This window comes from Poecilia formosa, unplaced genomic scaffold, assembly GCF_000485575.1.
Source record: "Poecilia formosa unplaced genomic scaffold, Poecilia_formosa-5.1.2 Scaffold153, whole genome shotgun sequence".
NCBI classification, from domain to species: domain Eukaryota; kingdom Metazoa; phylum Chordata; class Actinopteri; order Cyprinodontiformes; family Poeciliidae; genus Poecilia; species Poecilia formosa.
In genome coordinates, this window is record NW_006800092.1 from 1,472,270 (window position 1) to 1,497,034 (window position 24,765).

At 39.5% G+C, this 24,765-nt stretch overlaps 1 protein-coding gene across 5 annotated transcripts in view; it reads left to right on the plus strand.

The window, feature by feature from the left end:
* Positions 1-22,093, plus strand: part of itga11a (integrin, alpha 11a) — a 54,006-nt gene extending 31,913 nt beyond the window's left edge. For all 5 annotated transcript variants that reach the window (XM_007563991.2, XM_016677332.1, XM_016677333.1 and 2 more), the window contains 17 exons: positions 4,187-4,390; positions 5,697-5,827; positions 5,935-6,101; positions 7,728-7,867; positions 9,581-9,691; positions 9,776-9,861; positions 10,830-11,040; positions 11,120-11,218; positions 16,882-16,958; positions 17,056-17,139; positions 17,335-17,425; positions 17,543-17,656; positions 18,896-18,979; positions 19,080-19,190; positions 19,331-19,426; positions 20,348-20,461; positions 20,782-22,093. In XM_007563991.2, coding sequence (XP_007564053.1) covers positions 4,187-4,390; positions 5,697-5,827; positions 5,935-6,101; positions 7,728-7,867; positions 9,581-9,691; positions 9,776-9,861; positions 10,830-11,040; positions 11,120-11,218; positions 16,882-16,958; positions 17,056-17,139; positions 17,335-17,425; positions 17,543-17,656; positions 18,896-18,979; positions 19,080-19,190; positions 19,331-19,426; positions 20,348-20,461; positions 20,782-20,859 — 1,998 coding nt within the window. In that variant the 3' untranslated portion in view covers positions 20,860-22,093. The remainder of the gene's footprint in view (positions 1-4,186; positions 4,391-5,696; positions 5,828-5,934; positions 6,102-7,727; positions 7,868-9,580; positions 9,692-9,775; positions 9,862-10,829; positions 11,041-11,119; positions 11,219-16,881; positions 16,959-17,055; positions 17,140-17,334; positions 17,426-17,542; positions 17,657-18,895; positions 18,980-19,079; positions 19,191-19,330; positions 19,427-20,347; positions 20,462-20,781) is intronic.
* The last annotated feature ends 2,672 nt before the right edge of the window (positions 22,094-24,765 follow it).

A 24,765-nucleotide genomic window follows, 5' to 3' on the forward strand; every position in this document is an offset into this window, starting at 1 on the left:
GTCCTCAGCTGGTTTAAATTCAGAGAGCAGGCATGGATGAGGTATTCAAATGTCTGTCGTGGCCAAAACCACATCACACAGGTGGCAAGTCTGAGCTTTCAAGCAAAACATAAACAAATCATACCTTAGCAGTGCGTCTCATCGTTAAGACAGAAATGCCACATGTTCAGGGCAGTTAATATTAATGATGTGGTTGATTCAGGTGTTGCTTGAGATGCTGCTCTGTGAATTGGTGCTGGAAAAACACTTGCATTCATCTCCGCGGTCCTATTAAATACTTGGGACGTGCTCACGGATTCCACAGATTAAGGTTAAATAGAGTCGTGACACATTTGGTAATAAGCACTAAAAACCTGCCTACGTAGCCTTTTGATGACTAAACTTTTCCTTGTTTTTAGTTTTGTACTTTTTGCTTATTGGAGTTATTATATCCAGTATTTTTTTTTTTTTTTTTTTTTTTTTACAATTTTTATTAGACCTTCTAACTTTTCTCTGGACGAGTTCAGTTCAACTCCTCTTAGCTTCCTTTGTTTGGTGTTTTAGGTATCTTTATTCTAAATAGTCTAAACATGTCCATACGGAAATATTTGCCACAAAAACTCTTCTAAGAATTTTATTAACTAATGAACCAGAACCATATATATTATACGGCTATTCAGGTTCTTAATAAATCAGAAGATAACCTAAAAGCTCATTTATTTCATTCATTCTGTTCAAGATTAAACTCTTACATTTTTTAGGTTCATTATACAGAGTGGTATATTTAATTTAGATTAATACAGATGATTATAGCTTACAATTAATGAAAATTGGAATTACAGGAGATATAAAAGACACAGGTTGCTTTAATCTGCATTGAGTCTGGTGTCTCTCATCAGCCTCTTGACTATAGAGTCATCACAGGCTTTATGTCAGGTCACGCTGCCGGCCAATCGACAGCGATACGATTGTCATTCAGCCAATCAAAGGTGTTGACATGTTTGGTGGTGTGGACAGGTGCCAAGCCCTGCTGGAAAATGAAATCCGCATTTCCACAAAGGCAGAAAGCAGAAGGAAATATGAATATAAAATGTCCTGTTGGCTGGTCTGATACAGGCCAATAGTGGGATTACAGAAAGCAGAAGATGACACGATTCCTGAAATCTTCGCTGACTGGAAAATACCTAGACATCAAGCAACTTGAATTCTGTGCTCTTCCACTCTTAACTATGGGACGTTTCCAAATCACGTGTTAAATTCACTTCCAGCTAGTAGTGAAGGTTTGAACACTGAGCAGCTTTCCAGGCCGTTTTCTCCTAAACCCCGGTGAGACCCAGGTCTGACGTCGTCTCCTGTTCAGGAGTGGCAGCTGTTGTCACAAGCTATTATCAATGAATAGATTAGTATTTGAACCCATTCTTATTTTTGGAAATTTGTTCAAAAACGTTTAGATAAAATTTGATCCCCCAGCAAAATGGGATTTAATACTTATTTGAAAAACTTGTGTTGGCAAGCAGAGAGCTGAGTCTGTTACTAGTTCGCCACCTAGTTCACACGTCCATGAAGACTTTGCTTTTGTCCCTCTCTTCTTCACAGAAAGTCTCTCAATCTTTTGTGATTCTTTTGGCTGCTTCTCGGCCACCACACCCCTTGAACTTTTCTTACATTTATTCATGTCAAACACACAAACGTAACTGCATTTAACTTGGAAATTATGTGAGGGAGCTTCCAAAATAAGGCATAATTGTGAAGCTGAAGGAAAGTTGTATGGTTTTAAAAATTCTTCATTCATATGTTTTCAATTCATTTCAGTTAAAATGTGTAGAGCAACGGTAAGCTGCAGTCTAGGTACCAAAATTACAGCTTATGAGATTAATAAAAGCACTATCTGCCTCATATTGTATGTATTTGTGATTCTGATGCGGTCCGGCTTAAAAACACACGATTTAAATTACTACATTTAAATTATGTGTGTAAATAAGGAGTATTGAAAATGTGAGGTTGGAGTAGAGAAGGAGCTTTTAGGACAGGTACAGCAAAGTCGATTTCAATCTCTGCACAGTGTGTCCTGAAATCTGGCAGTGGATGAAAAATAATATTCCACACATTATATCGTCTGACACGTTCGGCTGTCTCGCTGTGGACCATTCGTGACCTCTCGGTGGCTCCTCACAAACCATATGTCTTAAATTAAACAGCATTATGTTTCCCTGTTTCTTTATAAATCTCCCAGTTTGTCACATATCCTCACATCAGGTAGCTGAGAAGTAAAAGCCTCCATTTAAGTCAACTTCGCTTGCATTCACACAACTGAAAAAACAAGTGAGCTCATGTTTAATCTGGCAGCCATGAGTTTTATTACTGTATGACTGTTTGATGCCAAATAGAGCAATGATATGGATGACTACTAATGGACTCCGGTTCCTTTTTCTCAGACTTTTGTCTGAGACTTTTTCCAGCAGTCTGCTTGCCTCTGAAGTCACAGTTATCTTCCATGGGCCTTAGCACTTCCTAAGAATAGAACTTCAAATAAATATCTTTGGCTGTAATGCTTTCTTTTTTTCCTCTCAGAACCCAAAGGTGAGATTCTTTAGATTTTTTTTTTAGTGCCTGAAGTTTCAGTTCAAAGAAAAGGAAAACAAAGAGTTATGTGCAAAACACAGATGTTAATCCAAACTCGGTATTCTGTTAAAAAAGAAAAAAAAAAAAAAAAGATAGAAAATAAGTGGTCTGCGTTTTCTGTATCAGCAATGGTTTGAAGATAATTGATGCAATAAACTCTAATGAATGCAAAGCACAATAACTTTCTTTCTCTCGTTAAAACGTTTCAATCCAAGGATGGAGGGTCCTTTCACATCCCGATCAGCGTTCTACTGGGAAACGAACAGAACACATACAGTTCCTACATGTAGGATATGATTTTCTTTGAGAAACAAAAAGTCAAAATGCTATTTTGAAGGGTAATTTTTGGCCAACACTCAACTGATTAAAGTTGAGCTTACATGCTGTTTCACTTGGGTACATGTGTTTTTATGATATATAAACTTAATAAATGCTTCCCCTCGTTTGTTCTGTGACCATCACATCTTTGAATCTTCTTCACCATTGATCAGTGTGTCCTCGTTAAAGAGGCGTCTGTATGTGAGACTTTTGTTTTTAATGTGTAGAATCTGGGTCTTTTTTATGATTATCCAAAACACCATCTTGCCAGATTCTTAACAATACGCACTGGTTGTAAAAAACATTGCTTACCTTGTTGCTGGAGTATATAGCATGAAAAGGAGCAGAAATTGCTATTTGTTCAGTTTACCATGTTGACTCTTGTTCACAGCAGACAGAGTCTCCCGAAATAAATTTGGTGAGGTGAAGTACAATCATTGATTTTAGCAACTTGTAAGTGCAAGGCTGGCTATTACCAGGGATTCAGTGACTACATTTTGGCACCACATACAGACTTCACATAGTTTTTTTTAGAATGTGATGAGTGATATTTTTTGCATGGAGCAAAGGTTGTAGTAAAAAAAGATGCTGTGTTTTATGGAACTTTTAAGGCAAAAGATGCTAGTTTGTTTTCATTAGGTACCCACCTAAATATTTTTGTTGACCACTCTAAATCTAAAAAGTTGCTTTTTGCAGCGGTGACGGCAGGATGTCTGAAACTACTCCGCTCTTTAGCTGAACATCAAAAACAGGCAGAGGTGTTAAGCTGGTCTCCTAATTCTGACCATCTGGATGTTTTCCAACATGTCTGGAATGTGAACATCCAGTCTACGTAGGCTCCATATCGTAGACAAGACTTAAAGGATCTACTGGTAAGATCTGCGTGTGCAACACATCGACAGAGATCCTCTGGAGTTCAACGAGTCGCAGCTAAAGAAGACCTGCAGCCTGTCAGGCTCCTGGTTTTGATGTTGTTGCTTATCGGGATGTTTTTACACAGCACAAATCTAGTCTTTCTCTATATGTAGACAACAAAACCTTTGATGGGAAACATTCAAAAGACATAGAAGTGCAAGCTGTATTTTTATAGAAAGGGCATTTAAGTCACATTTTAGCTTATATCCAAAGTAAATGTTGCTCAAATCAACTAGTTTATTAGTCGATCAAATGCCATATTTTTAAAACTGTGCCACAATCAATACCAATTGTGGGCAAGATTTCTCTAATGGTTTATTTGATACATGTACCTTTTTCCTTCTCGGCTCAGAATCGTTTTGTCCCAGAAGGAGCGTTGGAGATCCACAACGGCGGCCAGAACGCTCGCTTCGGCTCGTCTCTCGCTCCGGTCCCTGATCTCAATGGCGACGGCTTCAACGACCTGGTGGTGGGAGCTCCGCTGGAAGACGACCACAAAGGCGCCATTTACATTTTCTTTAGCCACCACAACAGAATACTACGAAAATACAAACAGGTAGGGCATCCGTAAAAAATTACAGATGAACATAAGTTTTTTATGTTTTACTTTTTTTTTTCCAAACGCATTTACACTTCTACTGAATTTGAAATGCCTAAAATACATTCGTGAGCCTGACATTATCAGACGTTACTTCAAGTATCTGTGACTATGCCAGTTAATAACAGACAATAACTAATGTTGTTCACATAGGGTTAGATTGGATTTCTTTGAACTGAGATTTTTTTTAAGCTTGAAACGTTTCTTTACTTGTGATTTATCTACATATTTAAAATAATGTACCACATCATCTTGAGTTTGTTGAAAAAATAAAAGCATTTTCAGCGTGGTGGAAACCACCAAGCTAAGATATACTTATTACCACAAAATGCAAAGGTTTAGTGGAACTGGACAGGACAGTTTACACAAGTTCAATGAAAATGCCACAGCAGTAACATCAGCAGACACTGTCTGCACTGATGAAGATTTACTCAACTCAGGATGACAGACGCTGGACGTGGTTGACTTATCTCATGATTGTTTCATCATTTGACCACTTGAGGCGCTAGTTGATATATGGCGCATTCAACTTCAGCCCAGGAAGAAAAATTATACCATCATGAGAAATTTACTCTGATCTGTCCTTAAGGTCCAGTGCACTGTAAATTTTACACCCTTGAATTAAAACAGAGTTGTGTTTTGTTATATTAATAAGTTGCTGCATTTATTTTTTTTAATTTAATGTTTTGGCTTTAAAAGAGACTTTTTAAGTGTCGACAAATAACATAGATTCAATACTAAAACTTAACTGAGTACTGCATAATTGTAAGTTTTTGTCACTGTTGATTATCTGAAGACTCAAATGGAGGCTCATGGCCTTTAGTCTGTAGAAGTTAAATCCATAATTAAATACAAGTTGCTGCTAAAAAAGCAACAGAAACCAGAGCAAAAAGTTCAGATGCAGCTGGAATATGGAGTTACAATAGTGTATCCTGAGCAACATAGGAAATGCAGAAAGGAGATGCAGAATAATAATTCAGTCAGTGTGACTGAAAAGGGATCAATCACACTGACCAAAGTAATAAAAAAACTACAAAATTTATAGACTGCTGAATGAAAATTATTTAAAATGTCCTCAATTACCTTTTTTTTTTACTTTTATTATTCCAAGATGCTGGTGATATTTAATGTAATGTAATATAAATAATAATAATCAATAGGAAGTTATGTTCTTGTTACTTCACAAATAAAACTTTCTTCTTTTCAATAAAAGCTGGTGTTGTAATAATTTAAACACATTCTTCGTCTGCTGTCTGTCGTCCAGAGAATAGCAGCGGTAGATCTGGCTCCGGGCCTGCAGTACTTCGGCCGCAGTATCCATGGCAACATGGACATGAACGACGATGGTTTAGTGGACCTGGCAGTGGGTTCCCTCGGTGCTGCCGTTCTCCTCTGGTCCGTATATAAAACTCTGCTAGTGCAATTATTATTTTACGCTAAAACTCTCAGAAAATGTTTTCCAGAAACACTCTTAAGCCTCACCGCCTTTGTGACCCTCACAGGTCAAGGAGCGTTGTGCGGATATACGCCAATGTCAGGTTTGAGCCCAGCAAGGTGAATATCTTTGTCAAAGACTGTCAGCGAGGTGGCAAAGACGTGACCTGCATGTCAGCGATCGTGTGCTTCAACATCACTGCCAGGACGGCCATTCCTCCCACGCAGGAAATAGGTGAGCCAGCAAAAACAATCATATGCAGGGATAACATCTGCAGTTTGCTGCTTCCTTCCCTCCTGTATCAGTTGTCCAAGCTGTTTTATGTAATACCTATTTAGCTGTTTGTTGTAATTCAGTCAGAAACTCAAAAATAGGTTACAGAAATATGTTTAGTTACACAACCATTAGACTCGTGAGATCTGTTGACTTCTTTTATTAGCCTTAGGATCAACAAATCCTTTTTTTTACAATTCAAATATAATTGTTTCAAAATTGATTAAAAGTATTAGGTTATTAAAGTGATTAAATAAGTTTAATAAAGGCTTGCAAAGCCCTGCTGCGTTCTGGCCGCCTGTAAAAACTGTAATGGCTCGTTCTGTCCAGAGAAAAAGCTTTACTAGCGGTAAGAGATTCTGGCCTCGCTGCTTCTTCTCTGCCAAAATGAAGCTGCGGCTTTGAAAACTGCTATGTCGGTACAATTCTGCCACATTCAGATGCTTCTTTAACTGTGTATAGATCTGCATCTCCAGTTGCTTCTATTCACAATATAGAAATGTTGACCACTCTCTTGCAAAGCGCGCAAAAAGAAGCAAGGGTGCACCGATTGCTGTGACTCTCAGACCAGTGCTGAGGTAGATAAGGTCGAGGAATCAGATCGGCCTCACATGTAAGTATTGGCCGATCACCGATTTCCCAAAATTAAGGAAATTGGCGCCATTAAATCGACAAATCGGCTGGCTGATAAATTGGCGTAATCCTAAAACGAAGAGCGCTGTGGCACCAAAAGTGACCCACAGGAAGTGTGGTTATTACTGTGCTTACCATTTGTTTTAGCAGCAGTAGCATCAGAGCGCCGCCTCATTGTGCACAGGGGGAGTTAAACTTTTGACCTGGCGACATCTTCATCAAATCTGCTGGCCTTGCCAGAACAGAAAAGAGGCAGAGAAAAGGGGAGTTATCTTGCCCTTCATGGCTGAATGCTGCAGAACACATTTGTTTGATTTTTTTCCCTTCGTCATGTCTACCGAGTAATGCGTGGCAGATGTTCTGGTGATCGAGAGGTTCCTGCGGCCTGACGAATTTTTCTCCTGCCTCGATCGAAGTTAATCTCATTTATGTTTATCTATTTACAGTATTTCTGAGCATTGTCTACAAAACAAAGACCCAGATTTTTACATTTATTTTTTTAAAACAGAAATCGGCTGTGAAGCCCTTAGACGTTTCAAGTTAGAGTTGTAACATAAAAAAAAAGAACCAAAACTTTATAACTGATATCTCCACATATGAATTTCATTTCTGCATTAAGAGTCTTGCAGGTTTCCAACTCTCTTGCTGACCTCAAACATAACGCATGAATAATTTCAGACTCAGTAGATTTTTCCTCATTCCATTACAACATAAGCCCACAAGCAAATAACATCTAGCACAATGTGTTCTGGGGAAAGCCACAGAGTTTGGATTCCTGTATGGGATGGTCACACGTTGATAAAATACACTAAGTCAAGCGATTTTTTATTTTTATTTTTTTCAGTGATATTATTCTCCATGAATTTTATTCAATCAGCCAAACTTCTATGAATTAAAATGTAACTGTTTATTTACAGAAGTGGCCACTGCTAATTCCGTTTCTGGTCCAATCAGGGATCAGGTATAACGTCTCCATTTTGGAGAGACGTTTCAACCCTCGGGCCGTGATGGATCAGCCGAGCAAGATGCAGCCTCAAAACCTGACGCTGCTTACTGGAGGTGAAGCCTGCGAACACATCTACTTCCACGTCATGGTGAGGCTCACAAGGTGGAAAACCAAAGTCACATGACGGCATGAAGCCAAAATTATGTTTTTGATTGTTAATTTTACATATTGATAGTCAAAGGACTGACATCTCAAACAAGGAGGATTCGTAGGGAAAATTCTGATGTTCTTGTATTTTAGATCATTTAAATGTGGTCTGATACGTACGATTGCTGCTTCTAGCTAATAGACGCAGCTGAACATGATGTACTTCTGCAGTGTCATTGGTAAAGTACAGTGGTAAACCGTGGCTCAGTGAGCAAGATCTGATCAGATCCTGTTGTAGAAGTCCAACAAATCATACGCAAAAGAAAACTAACATCCAGAAAAACAATACATTTCTAGTGTTTGTGGTAAATCCTCTGACCGTTAATCAAACCATCACACTCAGGAACTCTTTGGTTGAATGCAGAATGAAAGACGGTAACCAAACACACAAAACCATCCACACAGAAAGCACCAGAAAGCTAAAACAAAGCACTGATCGAAACAACAATCTATGAAATCTAAACCACACTTTATTTCAAAACAAAGATTTTGGACAGGGTTGTCCAAAGGTTGTCCTGTGATTGATTTTGCGCCGTCCTCGGCCACAATTTAAGAATATTACCGTTTTCCCTTCCAACTTATTCGATTGACAACGATTGATTCAGAGAGAGACTTATTAGTCATTTATCAATGACATTTTTTGGTTTCGTTTTAATTTCACAGTAAGTCCACAGCAGGACTGTGACTTAAAACCAGCACCCAGTTATTCTGTTCTGTTTTCCAGAGAAGAATGGCCTTTACCCCATTCTTGTTGCTGAGCACGGAAGTTTTTAGACAAAAACCCCCAAAACAAGACAGAAAACTATGCACCTGAGAATGAATAATGAAACTGTATGTCATTCTTTTGATAAGGCAAATGTACATTGTAGTAATATTCTATTGTCTCCTTTTATGCCTTTACTGATGAGTCTCTCAGTAGTCCAGCAGCTTACCAGGTAAATTTTAGTTTTCCTAGAATTTCCTAAATGCTAGGAAAACTTCAGTGCGTAGTCCCATTAATTTAATTGGAAATTACCTGACTTAAGCAAAGTTTTTCCAAAATAAGTAGCGTCCATTTTCAAAACTAAAATTCACCCTGCAGTGCAGGCCACTGAAAAGCCACTCAAAAGCTTGTCTTTCTGCTCTACACTGAGCATTGTGCTGAGTCTTCTTCTAGCCATAATTTCTGACATTATGTTAAAGGTGTGACTCAGATTGCCACACTGAGCTGGTCGGCTTCAGCCTTTCTGTTACAGCCTCTCTGCTGCTGAGGGAAGTCAGCTAACTCTGCAGTGAAGAAGCCCTCAGGCTCAACTGTTATTGTTTTTCTCTACAGAGACATAAGTGACTGTGATTATAAAGCCCACCTACATAGATGAAGGATTTGATTGGTTGATCTTTCCGACACTTTATGACCAATCCCAATTCTACCATGTACCCAGCATTTTCTCTCAGTTGCTTTGTTTCTTCAGATAAAAAAGTAACAAATGTAATAAATTCACTCATGAAAAATGAGCTTTAACTTTTGGTTGTTATTGAGTTTAAACAATGTATGCCTTCAGAGATGCTCTTGAGAGTCTGTGGCAAAATATAGGAGTCATTGCCAAGAGTTGTAGTGACGAACCTATGTCAGTGATTGCTGTTTGAGCGAACTGGCTTCCTTATTTATATATAGGAGACCACGGATTATGCAAGACCCATAGTGTTCGCTGTGCAAGTAGGACTGGAAGAAACAGACGAGGGACCAGTTCTGGATGACAGCTGGCCTGCCGTTGTAAAGACTGAGGTGAGGATACTTTTAAGTTGATGAACAATTATTAGACTGAGCCAAAGTAAAATTGCTAACAAAAGGATCCATTTGTCTGAGCAGCTGCCCTTCTGGAATGGCTGTGATGAGGACGACCGCTGCATGCCGGACCTGTCGCTGCAGAGCGCAAACGACCTGATGACTCGAAAGTGGGTACACTTACAATAATCACGGCACATGTAGCAGTGGGTAAATGTTTGGAAAGTGAATGGAATTCTCCAAAAAGTTCAGGAAGGTTTAGGATCCTCTCCTTAAAATGATTCAGCCAAAGGTTGACACCAGGGCAAAGCTTGCTTAAGGATGTTCCTGCAGAATTTTTAGGAGGGCTAACATATTGTAAAGAAAGGCAACAAAGTGGCTTCTTCTCAATAAGAAAAACATCAAGGACTGTGCAGGAAGTTGTGAAATGTGACTTGAGAGACTTAGGGGAAGTTATTTTCTCAGGTGATGCATCCTGTAACAACTTAGATGTGACACGGACAGCAGGGAGCAGGGGCATGAGGGGTGTCCCGTAAGACCGTCAGTTCCCGAAACTACAAAAAGAAAACCCTTGTAAAAAAAAAAAAAACGCACAAGGTAAAAAGCATGTCAGGTCAAATGACCCCGTCTCTTAAGACTGCGGGAGGATCAAACTGTTTGCAACATCTGTCCAAACAAGAAACAATGAGTCCTTCCACTACCCCTGAGTCAGCAACAGCGGATCATCTTGATCATGGTTGCTTACTCATAGTTCTCCTAAAAAAAATACGTCTATGAATAAATGGGATCAAAGCCCCTTAGCTCAATAATCCACAGCAAGTCAGTAATGAACAATAACTTTCACATCACAAAAAACATCAATTGTAAAGTTGACTCACCTAAGTTACATTAAGCTTCTGGCTAGAACATCAGAAGCTGTCGATGTCTGGAGAGATGGTTGAAAGGTTGAAAAAGAAACCAGAACAAGACACTGACAAAAACACGTAACAGTACCGAAAAAGTAAAGTCTCCAAAGAAAACACTTCTGTTGGTCTCAAAATTTATAGCCACAATTATGCATATATGTAAAAGAAGCATTTTCTCTCCCACCTACACTCTGTAAACTCAACTTCTGGCTTCTGTTTTCACTGTCTCCCAGACAGTTCTGTGCTCGTCCTGTGCAGTCTCGAGGCATTTTCTGCCGCCATCAGGGCGGAGCAGGGTCGGAAGGGTCACTGCGGGTCGTTGAGGGAAGTAAAAAGAGGATGGTGGTGGACGTCAAACTGGAGAACAGAGGCGAGAACGCCTACAACGCCCTGGTCAACATCACATACACGCCCAACCTGCGCTTCTCGAGCCTCATAGTGAAGGTACGCCTCGATCTGTAACCTGGTCTGCAGTTTCGTCTTCTTCCGTGCGATAAAATCTGAACGTTGTCTATTATTTCAGGACACCTCGGAAATCAAAATCGACTGCAGCACAGAGGAGAAGAAGAGAAATGAGAAAATCTGCAACATCAGCGCACCTTTCATGCGAGCCAAATCACAGGTATGACAAACACAATGTGAATTACTTTAAAATCACATTCCATACTAAAAAAAACTAATAATTTTGTAAGAGATAATAACTTTGAAAACATAAGTTGCTGCTTTGAGATGACCTTCATCTGCATTTTCTTTTTATTGCATCTGATTTAACAGCTCGATTAAACCAAACAACACGTTCAAGATTACAATCAGCATTCATATCTTAATTTGTATCCAGAATGGATTTAAGTGGGATTTATTTATAGGCCTGGGAGCAGATAACATCCCTCACAACCCTGTTAAATTGCTGCAACCTAATACCTTTTTCTCCCTAAAGCTCTTAATTCCCGACTTCACTTCTAGCCGCTTGAACTCTAAATCTGAAAGTTCAACCGCAAAGCAAGAGGAGGAACTGCTTAAGCAAATAAAACTCAGTCGGCTCTGGAATCAAGAAGGTTGCACAGTACAATTTCAATTAGAGCTTTAAAAACGAAGCCTTGAAGAGATTTTAAACATTCCTTAGAATTAGATGGCAGTGTTTTTTTTTTTTTTTGCTCTTTTTTTTCTGTCCAAAATAAACATTCAAGTTTTAGAAAGTTCCTGGCTAGGATTTGTCAGTCAAGCTTTGTTTATAGGTGAGTGGTGTCTTGCCAAAAACGGGTCTGTTAAGAAGCTGATAAACAGTGAACATATTACTCGTTGTAGATAACAAAAGAGAAGCAAAAGAGTCAGTTCTTCAGCTGAACCAAGCTAATTTCTGCTGTCTTGAATAGAGTCTTAAAAACGGCGTGATGGGAGCGCCGGGTGGCTCAGCTGATGAGACTGGGTCCTGGGTTTGACTCCAGATCTCGGGGCATCCGCTGCATGTCTCCGATTCTCTCGCCTCCCTATTTCATGTCCACTTAAAGACCGCTAATAATTAAAAAAGAAAAATGGCATGGTGATTTATGCAAATGCATAATGGATTTTCAAACAAAGAAAATAGTCATAAGTTGCAGGTTGTGATCTTTCAGTAGATATTAGCCATACAGAGCTGCAGTAACCAGTTTTCTAACTAAACACGGGTTATGTTGTCTAAAAGTGATAGCAGTTTAGAGATTTAGAAATTAAGGTCATTCTTTCTTAGTCCCACAAGTGAGAAATTTGCAAGCAGGAAGTGAATAGAAACAGCACAGTATGAAAGTAAAATAAGGTTAAATTCTTCCGGTCATAGTAACTGAAGAAAAACAGCTCAGTTAAAAAAAATTAGCTAAAGATGATACAAAAAAAAAATTACAAATATTGTCGCAGTTTAAGTGAAAGCTGTATGAGTGATTTTACCTCTCTATTAAGTTGTTCCTCTGCCTGGAAACACTTTATATGTACTGTAGGCAGCCAGAAAGAATGTCTGCAAACCTCGATGAACTGGAGCAACAATGGGATGGAAAGCAAGTAAAAATGTCTCCACAACAATGAGACACAGAATAACTAATTCAAGTAAATGCTGCTAACGGTGGCTGTGCAATCTAGAAAACTGTGGCTTGTGTTTAGTTTTTATTTTTGCACAAAGCTTTTTGTTATTAATTTTTATTTAATAATTTTTGGCTTCTCTTCATGGAGTTTTCATGTTCTCCCCATGCAGTGAATATTTGTGTGACTGGTTCTGTCCTTAGTGCTCTGCCCCACCTATTGCTAAGTGATATCTGGAGATCACCAGCCAGTCCTCCATCCCCCCCATAAACACTAACCTGGTGCAGGAAACACGATTTTCTTTTTTCTCCCCTTTGCTTCATCACTGTGGCACCAGGTGAAATGGAGAGAAAAATGTTGAGATCTTATTTTTCCCTCATCTGTTTCTGATTTTACTGTCAATGCTGCTGTTTCTAACCCTCTCCACTCAGCTTTAAAGTCAGCACTATTTACGGGACTCCACATTGTTGTGTGTGTTCTTTTTTTTTTTTAAAGGGAAGAGACTTAACTTTATTATTTAGAAGGTGATGTTTGGACGAACCCAGATAAGGATGACATTGGTCTTTTATCTCGCCGTTCATATAAAAGCACCTAAACTCCTCTTTTTATGTCTAAAACCCGTCTTTTCTGCTCATGTGGTGATGATAATCTCCCTCGCTTTCCATATTCACGTAAAATCTTTTGTGGAGAAATAAAGGAAGAAGCTCAAACCATGTATTTATAGCAAACAATGCTCGTCGCCGGGGCAACAAAGCATCCAGCATCTCTGCGCCGGGGCTCTCCGGCAGCTGAACCTGGAGCACCCTTTAAATCTCCCGGAGTGATTCATACCCGCTCATTCGGCCTGAACAGCATCCAGAGCCACAAAGCTGGACTGCTCTGGTCAAGTTCCTTTTAAAAATGTGGTGAATGTTAAACAAGGATGATTGCACACCTGGGCAACTGCCAAACCAGTCCGAACCACTCTTTCACTGAAGGAAAATAGGAACTTTGATGCAAGCTTCTTCTTTTTTCTTTTCCTTTTTTTTTTTAGGAAAAAGGCAGTTTTGCCTTCTTTGGTTACTTCACTCCAGTGCAGAATACAAAAAAGATTAAAAAAAAAATACTGTGAACTGTGAACTTTAAACTTTAACGTTGTGCACACGTTGGTGGCCGTCCTGGTCAGCTTCTTGTGGATCCACTCGTAGTTTTCTGTACGTTTTGCACCTACTGGTGCTCATTAGTTGGTGTCTTTGTTTAATTAAGATTCCCCTCTCAGCATGTTTCACTCCAGTTTATGTCCCCACTGCAGAGATTGTTTCGTTTTTTTTCCCCGAGCTTGTAGCAGGAATCTTCACAGTGCCGGTCAGCCTTCCTCTTTCGGAGGCATTGTGGTTGGAGAAAAGAAAACAAGAAAGAGACCAGTGGGGAAAAAAGAAAAGAGACACAGATAACAAATTGTCTTGGTCAAGACACAGAAGCTGTTGTAGGGAGTATGGGTAGGGTTTTGGCTTTATTGAGATACATTTCTGCCAGCTGATGTGATTAAGCTAGTAGTAAGAACTTTAATTATCTCCCAGCTTGAATATTGTCAGATGATTTGGGCAAAGACTTCAATTGATGCAGAATAAAGCTATTTAGCATTGAAGTGTTCCTGCAGGACTAGCATAGACACCATACATTTTAATTTAGACTGGCTATGACAGCGTGTTAGCTACTATCATCAACATTTATTTATTCATTTTTCTTATTTCAAAGTCCCAAGTTTTTTTGTACATGCAGTTGAAAGATGTTTTCATATTCCCAGGGCAAAAACACATTTTCTCAAATGCATCTTTATTCACAGAGCAATGAGAGACGGATTTCTCTACCATTAACTCTAGTTAAAGTTGAACAGAAGTCAGTTTTAAAAAAATAAGTCTAAATATTGCAACACTTTTGTCACATTAAAACAACAAGCATCACTGTATTCCATTCAGTTCAAGTGTATTTAATTAAGTAAGCATTGTTTCATGATAAAAACCAACGTTTGCAGGAATCCCTGAGTTTTGTTACAGGACATTACTGAACAAACAGCATCATGACGACTGGTTTTTCACATCCCTGGTTTAATTGTTACAACGGTCTAGTCAAAACCCTTATATTACTGAGCTCTGAAAAAAATCATCTTCACACATTCCTTTCAGTAAATCCACTTTTTGAGTTGGAGCTACTTTGCCAAGAAGAATCACAAACACGCTCAGATCCTGCAGATGTTCTGCTGTAGGCATAAAATCCCTACAGGTGGTTTTTGCACCAAAACTAGCAAAAACATGCAGTTTTCCTTCCACTCCCACTTCCCAATAAGACATTACTTACTATTTGGTCAATAATAAGAAATTCCAATTTAATTCATGGAGGTTTGCAAAGTGCCAAAGAGTGACAGATTCATGGGGGTATTAGTACTTCTGTAAGGCGCAGTAGGTGTACAACGACCTAATATGTTTGCACAGTGGATTTTACGTTATTTATGTCCAAAAAGGTTCTGAACATATTTAACAAAATTACAATTTTAAAACCATCCAAAGGAATGTTTATCTTTTTTCACTGCACACATTATTGACGTGTCGTAGTTAAAAATCCATCCATCATTGTTCAGTTTTTAGGGGGCCTGGTGCCTAAAAACAGGTCAGCAGTCCAACACAGATCCAAACAAACGGAGCTGGAGGCGATTTTTAAAAAATCTCCACTTAATATGACAAGCATGTTTTTCAGACTGCGGGAGGAAACCGAGATAGCATTTGTTTCTGCGCGTTTCATTTCAGGTTTTTTTTTAATGAAAAGAACATAACTCATCAGTCGTAGCGTGCTCGTCACATTTGTTTGGTCTTAATAAATACAGTAAGGTCACAGTCTTCACGCTGCGTCTGCGGTTTGTCTCAGACGAGCCTTTACGTGGAGGAGGGAAGCTCCGGTAACCTTGTTGTGAATTCCTCTGTGGTCAGACTGGATCCATCAGGATTTCATTATGCCACAGAGGATTGTAAACAATGCTCGACTCGACTCCGCTCCTGCTCTGTGCGCCGATCGGACCGTCGCTGCTTGACAGACCCCGGTTTGTTTTTGCTTTTTGTTCGGGAACATATTCTTATCGCTCTCTTTTTCCGTCTCTGTTTCTGTTTGATCCCTGTAAGAGTTTTGAAACGCCCTGAACTAAAGGGATTTTCCCCCTGCTGTCTTTAAGTAGCACCCACTGTGTGAACGACTTTCTGGGATTAAATCCAGAGAATACAGCAGGATATGTTTCTGCTAAATCCATAATTCAGAGCCTTTACAAAGCGTAGATATGTATAAAACAGCTTGTGGAGACATTTCTGACTTACTGACGCGCCTCAATTAATCAGAAAATCACCAAAAAGCCTATTTATATCAACGATCCATTTCCAAAAGAAATGACTGTAGAATATTAGCATTCAGTATACAGAGAGTGAAAGCTTCATGCATTTATCTTTATTTATTTGGATGCTTTCGACTTAGAGCCGATGAAAACCCCAAATTCAACTTCAGAAATTTTAATATGACAGAAAAAAAACAACAAAACGTAAATGTTATCTTGTGACCGACACAATCATGAGGAGGACTGGTGGCTCTCCTTTAGACATCCGATGGATGGAGGGTCATTGTGAAAGAACCTGGTTGTTCACAAAAGGATGTATCCAAGCATATTAGTAGAACATTCAGTGGAAGGAAAAAGTCTTTTTTAAAATACCAAGTCCAGAGTTAAGAGCTGAGTTAAGCCACTCCTGAAGCAGACACTTAGAGGTGGATGTAAAGTGTGTAATGCACTAGAAAATGATGAACATAAAGTCTGAAGGAAGAGTGGAAAATGATCCAGGATCCAAACTGAGGACCAGTGAAAAGCCTCCACACTCGGTGGTGATTTGAGAAGCCAGGTCGTCTGCTGGTCTTATGGCTGTTTAGTACGTAGACGTGCCTTTCAAAAGGCCGACCTCTCTGTAGTGTGTCTTTAACTGGACTTATGCAATATTTGAATATACTGAGAAAATAAATGTTGTTTTTTATTAGCTACATAAATGTTCAAAACGGTAAATAATCACTTGACGTGCATTGCTTTGTCATGAATGCGAGTTTCACTTTTTGAGTGACGTTACTGAAATTAATTCACTTCTCAACTTCTTATCTACTTCAATTTGATGCACTTTTGTATCTGCAGGGTTTTAGAAAGAATTATTTTCTTTTTTTGTTTCGCTGCTGCAGGTGTCGTTTCGCCTGGAGTTCGAGTTCAGTCGTGCCGTCTTCCTGGACCACCTCAGAGTTCTGCTGGAGGCCACCAGGTACAAGCTGCACACTTTCTCCATGTAGCGGATCTCTTCTAGACATTGTTTTCTACGTTCAAGAAAGACAAAAGCTGTGCACTCGCTCTCTCTACAGCGACGGCGAAGAAGTGAACAGGGCTGACAATGTTAATGACATTTATTACTCACTGGGTTATGAGGGAGACCTTCTCTTCACCAGGTTTGTCAAATCCCTTAACTTCTCACCAAACGGGTAACTTTGCTGAAGTTATTGCTGTTATTTATTTATTTATACTTGGGGAAATACAGAATATATTTGCTAAGTTCAAGTGAAAATGGAATCTAAACTTAAACAAAAAGAAAATACTTAAAACTGTGGGGTGCCTCTGTTGGTTTTTACTGCTTGCATCAAAAGGGACTCGAACCCGACGCGCTACGAGATCAAACCAGAGCTCTCGCTGGAGGAGCCCGGAGTTATCGGCCCTCCTTTCAACTTCACATTCCAGGTGAGAAGGAATTTTTTTCTCACCCGATTATTTTTAATGCGTCATACAGGAAAACGCTGCCTGGAAACGTTTCACACCATTCCCCTCTCTCTCTCCTTCTCTCTGTGTGGCTCTCAGATTCAGAACCTGGGGTATTTCCCGGTGAGAGATCTGCAGCTAAACATCGAGATTCCAGAAATGACGAAGAATGGGAACCAGCTCCTGCAGATATTTGACTTCTACATCGACGAGGTGAGTTCACAGCCTGGACGTGAATACGTTTCATTTAAATGACAATTAGACGTGAACCCCAACAGATTTAAGTTTGGTTTCCAAACACTCACACTTTCCTGCAAAATAGATTGATTCATCTTGATAAATAGCTTAATACTAAAGATCTTTAAAAAGTATCCTTTGGGTTTTTTTGTTGCCTTTTCACTCATTCTTAACTGCAGATTCTATTTTAATGTAAAAAATTTGACTCTGACCCATGAATCAGAAATTTTCTTTATTATTTTTTTTTTTCACGCCTTCGCTCCTCTTTCGAGGCGAGTCCCACAGAGTTAAATCAACTTAAAATGTAAAACACCTGTCTGTAGGACGTTGCATCTCTCAGTACCTTTGCTGTCTTTGAAGAAGTTTTGAACAACATGACTTTATAGATTGATTTAGATCTACCTCTGTTATGCCTGACCCTTGTTTAGCTGATTTGTTAAAACACTTTTCAACATGGAGCCATGATCACCAGATCGAATGACAGGCCAGAACAAAACATCTGTGCTGACAATTGATCGTGGCCACTTTAAAAGTTCACAAATTACACTCTGGTTCTTTGAAAGCAAATCATAAAGAAAAAGGAATGACTTATAATTTTGCACCCTCTAATTTATCTGGTAGGCATTGTGTTTTGTTTTTTTTTGGGTGGGGGGTTTGGAGATCTACATCAAATCGAAATACCAGGAATGTTTCCCCAAAACAGATCATGGAACTATTAAATCTGAATTGTGTGTCTCAATTAATGCGTGTTCAGTGAATGATTTCTGTATGACTAGATAAGGTTAAAATGCAATTCAGAGTTTAAAATCTCAACACAGCCCCTGAGTTTATCCAACCTGTGAATCAGACCCCAGTTTTAGTGTTGTGGATTAACTCCACTTGATTTATGTCGCACCAATTCAGAGTAAATATCTCCAGGTCTGCAGTTAGCTGTTCTTCCAGTGTTTACGCAGCGCCTACCGCAGAGAGGCCCGCCCTGGTCAAAAAGTCACATCCTGCATAACAAAATACACCACGAGCTGCTCTTTGATTATGTTTTAGTTTGTAACGTTCCAAGATGCCAATGCTTGGATTTGACTGGAATCACAAAAAAAAAAAGAAAAATGCAGAACTGGGAGAAAAAGAAAGTATACTGTAAAGAAATATTTCAGGATACAAGTTCATTAATGATATAAGAAGCCACCTTTACTTTATCACCCCCTCCCTCCCCCTCAGAGAGACGGCACGCGCTGCTTACCGCCTCAGCACATCGCGCTGAGCAGAGCTTCTCCGGAGGATCTGTCCCGCTTCTCACGCTTGGTAAAGTAAAAAAAAAACAAAGAGAGAACAACGATAAACTGCAACCACAAATAATAGCATTCAGCTTTGTCATCACCCTTAAATTTGTTTCTCCACTCAGAACCAGTCCAACACGCTCACCCTGCCAATCCAGTGCACGGTCAATATAGCCTCCCACAGAGACATCGGAGTTCGAATCACCGGAGCGCTGAGGATAGACACGTTACACGCAGTGAGCTCTAACCTCCAGACACGCATTCCGCAAACGCAGCTCGCCAAATCGCTGTGCGGCTCGCTGTTTGCTGTTTTACCTCTCGTGTGAGACGTGGCGGTAAAACAGCGGCCGCGTGCTTTGATTTTTTTTGTCTCCAGCTGAAGTTTAAAGTCCTGGAACTGATAACGAGTGCCTCGATGGAGCTCCCCTCCGCCAGCCCCATGTTCCTACATGAAGAAAAGCCTGTCAGACATGTGAGTCAACAACAACTGCTGCTGCTGGAAACGGCTCCTGCCCCGGGTTTGACCCGATCTGAAACTGGCTTCTTAAAAACATCCGACTACGATCAGAGCTTTTGCCTCTTGGTTTTCTTTTTTTTTTTCCTTTTTTTTTTTCTTTTTTCTGTTTCTTCTGTCTTTAAAACCATTTTCAAAAGAAAGCAATATTTGCTTTTGTAATTGACACGTTTTACTGACTGAACATTAACTGTAACAATAAGGAGCATAAACACAGGTAGGTGTAGCCACTCTATGAATGTCCCTGTTGGAGTGAATTTGCTTTGTGGTGCTGAGGGACCGAAAGGACCAGCAGCACACGCTGTCCAGGTCTGAACTCAAATGTTGAACTTTGCTGCCATCTACTGGTCATTAATCATTGTCATGCTCCATTTGCTCTTTACGCTCATTAAAGCAACAGTAAATATTTTTTCCACATAAACAGGGGTAATGGGTGTATAATGACATTATTTGAAATTCATGATTCGTGGAGAGTGCAAATCATTAACATTTAAAAGCGCTGAATCAAATGTCTACAACAATCCTTTGTTTTGTGTGTGTGGGTGTGTGTGTGCGTGCGTGTGTGCGTGCGTGTGTGTGTGTTTAAATAACGATCAGCATTGGACAATATTTCTTTTTAGCAAGAACGCAACTTTTATTTAAGAGGTTAGCAGCTGTGATCAAAGTGACTGAGAAGTGTCACTTCTCAGTCCTGACTAACATCTATTATCTTTCATAGATTACCATCAAGCATTCCTTATGTTGCATCTCCGATTGCATCATGCACACGACACTAAGAAATATTTATATTGATCACATAACGAAGCATCAAGACGCCGTAATGAATATGAACCTGAGTGTTTTTCGGCGAAGTGACATGTTTCTGATGCTGTTTGACAGATAATCCTGGAGATCAGGAAGGAGGGAGATTACAGAATCCCTACCTGGATTATTGTTGGCAGCACACTGGGAGGGCTCTTATTGTTAGCTCTTCTCAGCCTGGCTCTGTGGAAGGTAAGCTTCTCTTCTCGTGTCCCGCTTTACATCTTCTCATCAACTTTTCAGCGTGCTTCGTGAAAAGAAATACTTGTGTTTGCATGTAATAATAACAGATCCTGCTGTGAAATTATACAAGAGAGAAATAGCGGTTTAAATCGAGTCCTTCGTGCTACTTTGTGCTCGTTGTTTTTGCGTAAAATATTTGTTCCCTCGAAAACATCCCGAAATCGGTTCGCACCCGACGCCACGACAAAGCTTGCATGACCTAGCAGTGACGTGTGTTTCCAGCACGGAGTCGTAACCTTGTTTCTTCATGTGACCAATCGTCCGTGCAGCTCGGCTTCTTCCGGAGACAGAAACGGAAAGACAAGGAGGAGCAGGAGGCCAACGGCAAAGTAGCCGAGGAGCGGTAACGCAGGCTGAGTGAGTCCTGCAGACGCCTTTCCCACAGGGGACGAGACACTCAGGGCCCCACACCCCTCTCCCACCTCGCCTCTCTCCGGCCCCGCAGTGGCTGTTCACACAGACAGGGCGGCATTATCCGCTGATGCAAGGCTTTATTCAGTGCACTGGACCTGTCCGGCGTCACCAGCCTCTCTGACCCTCGAGTCAGCACTGTCGCACTCACTCAGCAATCTTGCACTGGTACATCGGTCCCACTTTTTTTTTTTTTTTTTTTTTTTTTTTTAACTCCGTATTCCACTGCCTGTGGTGTCGTCCCTCCACAGATCTTGGAGCTGTGGTAGTATTTTTCTTCCTGGCTTCCTTCAAAAAAATATTTTTTGAAAAAATTGAAAAAAAAAACAAAACAAATGGAACTGTTTCTATTCATTTGGTTCGATGTTTTTATGGCTATTTCCTATTTGTGCGTATTTATTGTGCGAAGAAAAAAAAAAGTTTGTGCTTAATAAAACACCTCATGGGTGACTCTCCACCCAACCGATGATGCCGCTGTAAAGGCATTACACAGTAATAATCTGCATTGTGTTTAGTTGTCAGAATCTATGAAAGAAGAAAAATGAGATGCATGGTGTTTCTCTTCCAGATGATTTCTTTACTTCTAGAAAAGGACGCTCCCGAATCCTACTTCCTCAAACACAAGATGCTCTTTAAAGAATTTTGATGCACTTTGTTGTTTTTGACATTGTACAAAATTAACTTGAAGTTGTAAATAACCAAGTATCTTTTTAAATTCAATTTCAGTATTACATTTTTTTTTTTACAATATTTCCACATTTTATATAGCATTCCTTTTTTTAAGTTAAGCAAAAAAATAAATAAAAAAATAAATAAACAGCGTTGTGCTACAGAATGATCACAGTATGAGACGGTTTCATGCCTTTTATTGTGCACTGCATCAGAGCAAAAGGTGTGCATGAAATACTAACTTATAAGCAGATGTTACAAATAGGAATACAGAAGACGCATATGGATCCATGTGTTTCGTTGACGTGATGTGGAAAGCTGTAATGTGGTCAAAAATTAAACGTGGTTGATGTTTGTTTTTTGTCTTTATTGGTTATCTAATGAGTTTCAGCTGCAAACGGACTGGAAATGTTCCTCTCACATCATTTCTGGTATTAAAAGTTGTACCTGTTGCTGTACGATTTGAAGGAAAAGCAAAGAATAAATTGATGTGGAAATGGATTTGAGTTTTTCTTTTTCTTTTTGAAGCGTTATCTCAATGTTCTGCTGATTACCAACTTAAAAGTCTAACTCATTTTAAAACTTTTACAACATGGTAAGAGAATATTGCTGTTTTTAATCAAGGTGACTGACGTCTGGAGATTATTTCCGAACAGCTTTACAACAGATCAGTTCTATAGCTTAGTTGCATGTCTTTAATATTTTAGACTAAAACTATAAAAACTCACGGAAACTTGTTACTCATTTCGTGTTGAGAAAGCTCTGAAATGACCTTGCATATGTTATCAGTATCATTTCAGATATACTTTAAGTAACTTCATTTTCATTTTATAAATAAATCCATGGTTTCATATTTGTTACAAACCCTGTTTATAGAAGATGGATCAAGCATGGAAGTTGGACCAAGTATACTGCCTTGCAAAAGTATTCAGACCATTTGGGAATTTTTTAATGTTTTATTTATTTATTTATTTATTTATTTATTTTTAGCAATCTGTCACATCACAACCTTAAAATACATCCATCCTATTCTATTGGGATTCTATAATAAAAGTGCAGAGTGGCACATAATTGTGAACTGAAAGCAAAGTAATACATTTTCTAATATTTTGCTAGTAAAATCTAAAAGATTGATGCCCCTAAATGAAGCCGGTGCAATTGTAATGTTATCACCACATGCCCATCCTGGGCAAGAAAACACATCATGAGCACATCATTCCCAAGGTGAAGAGGTACAGTAGGGGCAGCATAATGCTGTGGGGATGTTTTTCTTCAGCAGTGAGTGAAATCTGGTAAGAGTTGAGTTGACGGGAAGGCAGATGGAGACAAATACAGGACAGCCCCGGTTGGAAACTTGAAGTAGACTGAAAAATGCTTGGTCCCCGGGGGGGGCGGACTGGCATGTGGGACTACCTGGGATTTCCACAGTGGGCCGACGGATGAGCGAGTCAGTGGTTTAGCCCAAAGGGAAGCCGTCGCGCTCGCCCCATTCTCACGCAGCACGCTGTTGTTTTCGCATTGGAGTGGACCTGTAAACACATGGATGAACACAACAGGGTGAGTCAGAAGATCTTACCCCATAAACCCTGGAAAACAAAAACAAGTAGCATGTGTGGCTCTTATTAAAACCTCACTAAGCGGAAAAGCCTGGTCTCTACTTGTGTCACGTAAATTAAATCTCCCCGTTTGCCTCTCACATCCAGCAGCTCTGCCTCGTCATGCAGGGCTGGTTGAAGGGAGAAGCAGAATATGATTTGGGGGCCCTCTTCATCACCACCACTAACAGTATTTCAGCATATATTTGACGTAATCTGGGAGAAGGGGGCCAAGTTTAATTGGTTATTTGTCGAGTTGTATTTGTGAACAAACTCAAACACAAAGATTAAACTCACAGCATCGGATTGTAGCTAAGGTAACGCAACAATCATGTTATGAAGATTATTATTTGCACTTTTACAAACTAAACTTGCCAATTCGACCTTAAACGGATCTGGTCTCTTCACCAGACGGATGGCACTGCTAGTAGGAGCTGAAGTGAGGTTAGCATTCTTTTATTTTTCTAAAAAAAAAATATGTGTAGTTGTCCTGACTGTCAAATATTACACAACCCTTTACACAAAAATCAATACAAATTTATTTTATAGCCTATGGTTGATGTTGACCCAGGTGAGTCACTGGACAGCCAGAGGGCCGGAAGCTCAGATTTTATACTGAGGTTTATAGCTACATTTTACGTTATAGTTTACCTTATAGGTGAAGTACGTGTATATATTGCTGCTGTAAATTTTATTCGCCGACTGATAATAAAAATCTTCAAATCAAATTCTCAAATAAGTTTTCTCATAAAATACCAAGAAACTTAAATGAATCTACAAGCAAGATGTGTTTGAAAACAACTTGATCAGTCTTTTCTGTATCTTTTTTGAAAAGATACATTTCTAAATCAAATAGCTAAAAGTAATGAAAGATGATGGGGCATCTTAATGTGAAAAAACATAATTTGTGTGACTAAAAAGTCTTTTGGATTCACAAAACCTATCAGAGCTGCCTAGAACGTCCTCCTTTGTATATTTTTAAAGTGTTTTTCATCTGAGCACACAGACAGCCATTGATCACAGAGCTATTGTCCTCTTGGGTGTTTGAAAATACCTTTAAAGGAGATCAATCTGGCTATGCTCTGGTGGTACAAACTGGCTAACTCGTTTATTTCACAGCATGATTGTCTCCACCCACTTTAAAAACAATTACTAGAGCATCAATGGTGAGATACTAAACCAAAAACTCAAAGATGTGCAGGCACCACAGATGGGAAAACTGTCTTAAACATCACTTATATACTTGTTTACTCTTAAATGTTCAAGAAATTAAGGCATTTTCCATAGAATAAAATATCTATGGTAATAATACTGTGACCTAAGAAGGAGAGGGAAAAAAGCTGTGTGGTATTCTTCAAAACTTTGGTTTGACCCATCATGTTAAACAGCTAACATTCAATCGAGGACACACTCATGACTCGATTATAAGTGAGGGTGTAAATACTATATCGTGTGAGTGCTCTTTCCTCGGGGAGGATCTTTGCCGGAGAGCCTGGCAGGCTGGCACACCTGGAGCTGATTCTACCAATCAGCAGGCTGGCACACCTGGAGCTGATTCTACCAATCAGCAGGCTGGCA